Genomic DNA, 8,790 nt, shown 5'->3' on the forward strand with positions numbered 1-8,790 from the left:
ACATAAAATAATACTCCCTTTGTCTCACTTATATTGACACTTTTGATTTAGTGTTAAGTGGATAGAGTCCACTTATTTGTGTGTAAAGAATGTGCCATTTTCAAAAAGTGTCATTATAAATGGAACAAACTAAAAAAGAAAGTGTGTCAAGATAAGTGAAACGAACAAAGTAGTATAAAAAATGTTCCACGCAACAATTTCACACAAATTTTATAAATTTTAACTGCATAAAATTTCGCACAAAAAACCAATATTTTTGCACCTATATATTTTCACGCAAAAATACAATTTAACGCAAAAAATTTACATTTCACGCCATTTAGAATTTGCGGTCACCCAAAAATTCACATCACGCAATTCACGCAACATTGTGTGAAACTCTACTATGTATTTATGAATTTGTGTTAAATTGCATTCACGCAAGAAAAGATGAATATAATATAACTTGCATAAAATTTTTGATCTAAATTGCAACATTCACAAGAATTCATGCCAAAAATGCAAACAAATTCACGCAAAATTGCATATAATTCACGTAAAAATTTTCAGTTGCATAAATTTCACGCAAAACAGAATATTATCTACATCAATACTTTTTCAAGCAAAAAATTATATATTTCAAGAAAAAATAAAATCACGTAAATTAAATCAATTTTTTTTACGCAAGAAAATTATTTCAAGGAAAATAAATACAATTTTGTGCAAAAACTCACGCAAAAACCAATACTTATGCACCAATATATTTTCACGCAATAATACAATTTAACGCAATATATATATATATATATATATATATATATATATATATATATATATATATATACATTTCGCGCAATTTAGAATATATGGTCCGTGAAAAATGGATATCAAGCAATTCACACAACATTGCGTGAAATTCTGCTAGTTTTTTTGAATTTGCATTAAATTCAAGACAATTCACTAATATCAATATTATTCATGCAAAAGAAAAATTATTGCGGGAAAGAGATTGCGTGAACTTAGGTATTTGACACTGAGTTCCAAATTGTTTAATCAATCTAGCAATCATTATTCTACTTTATTATACTTGTACTAGACAGCCAGCGGCTTTTCGATACCAATGAACTATTAAAAAAATGGAATGAGTATGGGCTGTAGCAAAAATAAAAAGTGGGTATTTGACAAATATACTTTTGAAAAAATGGGTACTAAAGCAAAGCTCCCTTTATTAATATTATTATCAATAACTTGAGACATTTTTGTAAAAACAAAAATAACTTAGGATTTAAATTGATATTTGTTTTTACTCAATTTAAACTGATATTTAATTATAAAATATAAATATTGTCAAAATCATTTTATGATACCGTTCTCTTCTCCTACATTCAAAAAGATGGAAAAAAATATATAGGAATGACAAGAATGCAACCGATTAAATTACCAACAGATTCTTGGAGTATCGTGTCTTCTGCTGCGCAACAAATCACAAAAGGATGTGTGATTTCCTAAAACCTAAAAGAATTGGACAAACATACGAACAACTGCAACAAGCATGTTTGTTTTTTCTTCTTAACACATGCACAAAGCATATTTGTTTTTTCTTCTTACTTAACACCTGCACAAAATGAACTAAAACAACTGATTTCCAAGCCTGTCCTAACCTTCTTGTGCTATACTTCTATCTCCTAACCATCAATCTTCCTACACCAACAACGTCCCATCTCAAGGCCCCGTTAACAAATCTATGTCCGTCATCTGTTCTCTAGGCGAATCAGACATCTCAATGCTCGACTCAGCAACAGCAATAGCAGCTGCACCTGCAGCTAGACCAGCACTTGAGTGCCTTGGAGAGTGCTCGGGTGATGAGTCGCACTCTCCTAGCTTCCTTGTGCGAATGGGGATGTGGTCGTGCTCGTGTTTCTTCTTCACCTTGTTGTGCCAGCTCATGAGCGCCTTGGAAGTTTGCTCATCAAAGATGGACTTCTTCATGTGTGATCCCATCTAAAAGTTGCAAGTTTGGAACATATTAGGCCAAGATTTGGTGGAATGAGAATTTTTTTTGTTTGTTACCTGTGTGACGAGTGCGTAGAGGGGAAGAGTAATGTAGCTGCAGACAATCTGCACACCTACCCTGAGACGAAGATTTTGAGCTTCGTTTATCAGAAAGAAGAAATAAAGATTGGGTGTGATGCAGCATGAAGACTTTACCCTATGCAAACTCTGATAACAGCAAGGAGGAAGTATTTGTGGAAACATGAATGTAGGCCAAATTCATACTGCATCAGAAGAGGTTGTTTTAGCATTTCATGAGAGAGATAGAGGAGAGAGAGAGAGAGAGAGAGAGAGAGAAAATAAGATAGAGACAGAGGGATACCGTTATCCAAATGAAGTATGTGATCTCAAATGCATTCTGATAATTCATATCAAGAAACAGAAACAGATTCAAGAAGTTTGCAAAAGGCGAATACAAGGGTAAAAAAAAGTAAAAAATGGAATAAAGAGGGTGAAAACCTGAAATAGAGTGAGATGGATTAAATGAAGGACTAATTTAGGATTGCTGAACCAGAAATGCCTATCAGAGACTTGCACAAGTGGGATGCCTTGCACCACGGCGTGTTTCTCTTGGATCTCGATTGCCATCTGTGTTATGATCGACTGGAGCTTCGTGCCAACTGCTAAGATTACCTTAATCAATCAACTAGTCAGCTTCTGTTACATCTGAGAAAATGATGCATGTTTTCTAAGGCATGCCATTACCAGCAGGGGGAAAATCGACAGCATGAACATCACCTGCCCTCCTGAAACAAGGTAGATCAACGTGTTATCAACACCTGTTTTTCTTCTTGCAAGAAACGGTGAATTTGAGCTAGAATAGCAAGTACGAGGGCGCACCTTTGACGTTCAACAGCAGATACACGACTGATATCATCCACAAATACGGGCTGAAACAAGCAACACCATGTTTGTTCATGTAGCTTTATATGTGAAATTTTTGGATCATGAATGGTATCAGTAGAGAAAAAGAGACCATACGGAATTCCTACAATCACTTTGAAGTCGTCTTCCAACGATCTCTTGATATATTTCTGGAAGTCGAACTTCGTCCCAGGAGACAGATGGACCTATATACGCAGATGTTTCATTCAAGAATCATCCTAAAATGTTCACAACTAATCAAATTTTCATAACAAAACTCACTGATACGAATCCATGACGCAGAGTGGAGTAGTCCGGTTTCTGAACCGAATACAGTATGTGTCGAAAAAAGCAGACCTACAAATAAGTTTCACACTCAACAATGGAGCTGATAAAAAAAGATTCAAATTTCTTCAGCCTAGTTAGCTAGTAACTATCCTTACTATATAAAATATAATGGGATTTTGCATCCACGCGTTTGAATGGCTTCTGACAAAAGATGTTTCATGTGTAAGCCTGAATCTTGCAGCATCTGCTTAAGACACAAGAAAAAAACTTAGTTCAAACAGCATGTTTATGGACTAATTTGATCCTTTTTTTTTTCATAAACAAGAATAGAAATACCAGAAGATCCATCTGTTTGCTCTGCAATCTGTCTCTCCCAATCTTTCCATCCTCGAATCTAGACCAAAATTTCATAAGAAGAGATGACAAAGACATCCTTAAAGTTAGATACAAGCAAGATTAATCACTGATCACAGACGTACCTTCAGCCTCCCGAGCATCACAGTTATAGCGCTGTAGAAGACATGAAACACAGCCAAGAAGAAGATGAAGATGTGCAGCTGATGAAGTGCATTTACAGATATCAGAGGCACAAATCCCTGCCACATTGAAAACACAAATGATTATTTTGATCACTTAATCTATCAAATCATTAGTCTATATGTGAGAAAGGGATGCCATTGTTACCTCATCGCAACCTTTTGATGGACCACCACCTGCCAACATTCTTCGTTCGAACGAGAGGAGCCTCCTCCGGTGGCCCGCATCCTGGCTAGGAGCCTCCGCATCTGCACCCTCCTCTGGATACTCCTTGAACTCACATGGAAGCATTGTCCGTGAGATTTTCTCAGGAATGCAGACTCGAGTAATGTAGTTTTGCCCGAATGTGAGGAGAAGGGATATGAATCCGAGCACCATGAGCTCTGCAAATGGCACATCAGAAAGGGAAGATAAGAAACTCAGAGTGTGTGTGTGTGTGAAAGAGAGAGAGAGAGAGAGAGGTCTTGCCTCCTTTGATTTTCTCAAGAGCTTCAACCAATGCCATTCTCCTCCTCTTTTCAAAAGCCTACAAATACAGAAAATTAGGCAAAAATTAAGGTGGAAGAAAATTGGATCAATGATCATAATAATCTGTTTCTTGCAATATCAAAAATTCAGGAAAAGTAAAAGATTGCCATAGTTTTATCTGCATAATTCATAATCATTGTCAACCAAAAAAAAAGCATTCAATCATGATCAGAAAATACATTTTCCATAAAAAAAATATGATCATGGCTTTTCTCAAAGCTAAAAATAAGACCACATTACAAAATACACCAAAAGAATCAAGAGGAAGAAGAAAAGAGATTCAAAAATACATGTGACGTTTTATGAATGGTTTTCTCTAATATGATCGAAATGACAACGATCACTAAACAGACGAGCGCCACCGCCCATGTCGGGGTGGTGTCGAGCTCCCTCCCTCCTCCGCCTCCTCCACCCATAGTCAATGATCAACAAGAAAAGAAACCAAAAAGAAAAAAGAGTCAAATTTGTTGATTTCTCATGTCTTTTTCAAGTTGGAATGAAGAAAAATCGATATACAAGAATCATTTTTCGGCAGGTTTCCCATAATAGTAAGATGAAAGAGAGTTTTTGAAGGGGAGAGTAAGGCCGGTTCAAGGGAGTTGTAACGGAACTAAACCGGGATGAGTCAATTATCGGGCGTCGAGTTGGGATTTATTTACGAGGATGCCATTGTTAACACAAGTCTTGGTAGGGATTTTCTTACTAATTAGTTGGTGGTGGAAATGTGACTACAAAATAATCAGGGAATTATATAATCTCTCTAACTCAAATCAAATTTATTTTTCAACAAAACTTTTGTCCTCCATGCATTGTGCACTGAAAAATAAAGTATAAAAGTAAAACGTGAGAATGAAAATAGTTAGAATATTTAGAAGTATAACCCTATAAATTTATTATCTCGTATATTATTATATATTGCATAATAATTTTGTTTGCTAATACAGATTTCTTAATTATTAAAAATAATAGATAAAATTATGGCAAAAATTCAAAAATAATACTAGTATTTTTTATGATGAATTAGCTTGCGAGTTCACAATACTAAAGTTCGACCAAGATAAACAATAGTAACAATTTAGTGATTAAAAAAATTAAATTTTATTTGTAAGCTCATATTATGTTTTATATTATATACATAATATTCAATAGGGTAATACTTAATTATATTTATTTTCAAAAATAGAACGATAATTTTGATGGGAAAATATATAAGTTACTCCATTATATTAGGCCATGATTCTCGTTATATATGCATATAGTAATATAGATGAGTGGATTAAGGTTAAGCACACATTAAGTATGAGTAGTTAATTACAGTTTTGCACATAACAGAGCTTGTATTCTTTATTAATGTAGTCAAAATCCCCTGTAATTCAGCACCATAAGCCACTCAAACTTAATTTATTCACAAGGCTATGTTTGTAGACACGAGAATGCATGTGTAGTTATAATACAACATTGTCTCTTCATTGTGATGAATTAAGAAGCCCAAATTGTTTGTAAGTCTCAAGAGTTTGTTTCAATGAATGGCCTATGTTTCCATCCAAGTCCCTGCAATTTTTCTGAGCTCAGCTCTCTACCCTGTTTGAATAACTTTTCAAGTAGAACAAGGAAAGATTATTAGGACCCTAAAACAAAAAAAGAGACAAGTATAATGTGGGTGGCACGTTCGAAGCTGCAAAAAATGGACTACTTTTTCAGAGTTATTAATCGAGCCTAAATCCGAGCTCACTGAAATGAAACGCTTTACCATAATTTATTTAAGCCCTCACAAGTGGAGAAGATGATTACCTCTTTGGATAGGTTTGGTTAATAATTTGGAGCAAATCCTGGGTTTCCTCAAACTTGAGACATCTGGTTTACTAATTTGATAGACATCTACTATTATACTTAGATGCTCCTCATGCTACAAACATATTTGTATAAGAATAAGATCATACCTCAAACTTGCCAATAATACACCTACAATCAAGATTTGACACTAGATTTTCAATTCAACTGTAAATCTTGTGGCTCCCGTTTCATACACCAACTGCCGCAATACAAAATCAACACATGAAATTTTTCCTAATTTATCAACTACGATCTTATCTAAAAGGGTGGTGTGGGAATTATGAATTCAAAACTATACCTTTCAATTGGTTAAGGAGAATCAAACTGCTACTTTTTGTTGTATTCTGTTCTGCAGCATAGAGTCGAGGGCGAGGCTCGGCCACATGGAGACCAAGTCGAGCCTCTACACATATAAAATTCGGATAAAAATTATAAGTCTCGAATATTGTTCAAAAAAATTGCATTACTTGTCCTGCAAAATTCTGTATCTCGCCAACATAAAACACACAATCTAAAGCTTCAAGCTTCATCACCCAATAAATTAGACTATATAGGTTTTTAATATTTAAATAAGAAAGACAATTTTGTCTGAATTTCTATGAATTTAATATGTCGTTAAATTTTGCCACAATTTTATCTAATGAACATTATTCTCTACTTCAAAATTTTCACTAAAATACCGATATTTTTTCTTTCAAGTTTCTATTAATCTTTTTTTTTTATCAGGCAAGAAATTTTTTATTAAAACTAGGTACCAGAGGTACCAAAAATGGAGAACAAAGTTGGGGAAATTCTCAGGAAAAGAAAGAAAACAAGAGAGAAAAAAGGAGGAAATCCTCTCTAGCCAGACACTCAGTAGCAAAGAAGCTTAAACAGGGAAGCGTGCTGCCGAGAACCAACTTCTAAAATCTTGCTCCTGGAACGACCGCTTTGAGGCAACTCTCCAACTCCACAAACTAGACTTAATATCTGCCATAATTCTTTCCGAATTCCAGCTCCCGTTATTAAAAATGCAGTTATTTCGGCTCTTCCAAATGTTCCAAGTAACACACATCCACACTTCAAGGAAAGAGCAAACCTCATTTTTGCTCCCAATATTCACAAAAGCATTGAAGTGAGCTTTGGTTTTGTGATGAAGAACTGATTGTTTACCTATCCAGTTCAGAATTTTCTTCCAAATTCCATCTGCTTTCCGGCAAGAGAAAAGAAGATGCTCGATGGATTCTTCTTCCTCTTGACACAAAACGCACTGGTCTACCGGCACCACCACTTGTCTCTTCCGAAGATTATCCAGAGTTGGCAGTCTTCCTTTAAGAATTTTCCAGGCCGTGGTGATGACCTTGGCCGGAGCTTTCGCTTTCCAGATCAGGGCCGATTCTTCCTCTTGACGTCGCTCATTCACCGGCCTTCATTTCAAGCTGAAAATCTGGTATGCTGTCTTGACTGAAAAGATCCCGTCTGAAGAAGCTTTCCATCTCCATCTATCGATCTTACCTGCAGACAAACTCACATTCCTAATATACGTCATTAACAATTGGACTTGTTCAAGTTCCCTTTCCCTCAACTCCCTTTCCCAGACTAACTGCCATTCCCATTTTCCTCATATCCACTCTCCCAACCCATTCTCTTTACAACTACTTAGGCGGTAGAGTCTTGGGAACAACTCATCCAGCCTATTTTCTCCCGCCCAACTATGTTGCCAAAATCTTACTGAACTCCCTTCCCCGATTTGTAACTCTAAATTATCCCTCAAACCTTTCCCTTCCTCCCCTCTGCTAAGACCCACTACTTTCTTCCACCACCCTGATTTAATTGATCTGTTTCCCTCTGCATTAAATCCCTCCCCGTCCCACCGCAGCTCCCCTTGACAAGATTTAACCACCTTAACCCACAGAAGATTTTTATCAATTAGAAAACGCCAAATCCATTTGGCCATTAAAGTCATGTTGAAACAGCGAAAGTCTTTAAAACCAAGCCCCCCGCACTCGTGACTAACACAAAGGTCTTCCCATTTAACCCAGTGGATCTTCCTTTCCTCCACTCCTACCCCCCCAGAGAAAATTACTCAAGCAAGAACGGATCTCAATTAACACACGTTTGGGGATGACTGAAAATGAAAGTTGGTAAACAGGAATAGAGAACAAGACAGATCGAATCAGCACCATTATGCCAGCAAAAGAGAACTTACGGTTATTCCACCCCTTGATTTTGCTCTTGATCTTATCCACCAAATAACTCCATTCTTTGAGCCTTGAGAGTTGCATTCCGATTTTGATGCCCAAATATTTAGTAGGCAGCAACCCACTTTGCATTTGAGAATATCTGCCAGCTCCTCGCATCTTCCAACTGGAACTTTCACTCCCATAAGGCAGCTCTTGTCAAAATTCACTTTCAACCCCGAGAGGATTTCAAACAACTTAAGAATGGACTTAAGAGCAGAGACGTTTGATTCCTTGTCTGGAAGAACGAACATCGTGTCGTCCGCATACTGAAGATGTGAGATCCTGATGTCGTCTTTACCTATCTTGACTGGTTCGAGCAAATCCTTCTGAATTGCTCTTTCCACAAGAAGGTTCAAACCTTCGGCCACGACCAAGAAGAGGAATGGGGAGAGGGGATCCCCTTGCCTCAATCCTCTTCCCAGCTAAAACTCTCCAGAGGGACTTCCATTGACTAGAATGTTGGTTGTTGCAGACCTAAGACACTCTT

At 36.6% G+C, this 8,790-nt stretch overlaps 1 protein-coding gene across 1 annotated transcript; it reads right to left on the reverse strand.

The window, feature by feature from the left end:
- Positions 1-1,393: 1,393 nt before the first annotated feature.
- LOC131011020 (MLO-like protein 9) lies at positions 1,394-4,849 on the reverse strand. The gene is made up of 15 exons (XM_057938754.1): positions 4,539-4,849; positions 4,189-4,246; positions 3,868-4,103; positions 3,663-3,779; positions 3,520-3,577; positions 3,339-3,427; positions 3,178-3,252; positions 3,013-3,101; positions 2,872-2,921; positions 2,737-2,777; positions 2,491-2,664; positions 2,354-2,389; positions 2,188-2,255; positions 2,050-2,110; positions 1,394-1,980 (listed from the first exon to the last, which is right to left on the reverse strand). The coding sequence occupies exons 1-15, from the start codon at positions 4,662-4,664 to the stop codon at positions 1,702-1,704; spliced, it is 1,557 nt and encodes a 518-aa protein (XP_057794737.1). The 5' UTR covers positions 4,665-4,849; the 3' UTR covers positions 1,394-1,701.
- Between the last annotated feature and the right edge of the window lie 3,941 nt (positions 4,850-8,790).

The sequence above is a fragment of the Salvia miltiorrhiza genome, chromosome 2 (assembly GCF_028751815.1).
Source record: "Salvia miltiorrhiza cultivar Shanhuang (shh) chromosome 2, IMPLAD_Smil_shh, whole genome shotgun sequence".
NCBI classification, from domain to species: Eukaryota; Viridiplantae; Streptophyta; class Magnoliopsida; order Lamiales; family Lamiaceae; genus Salvia; species Salvia miltiorrhiza.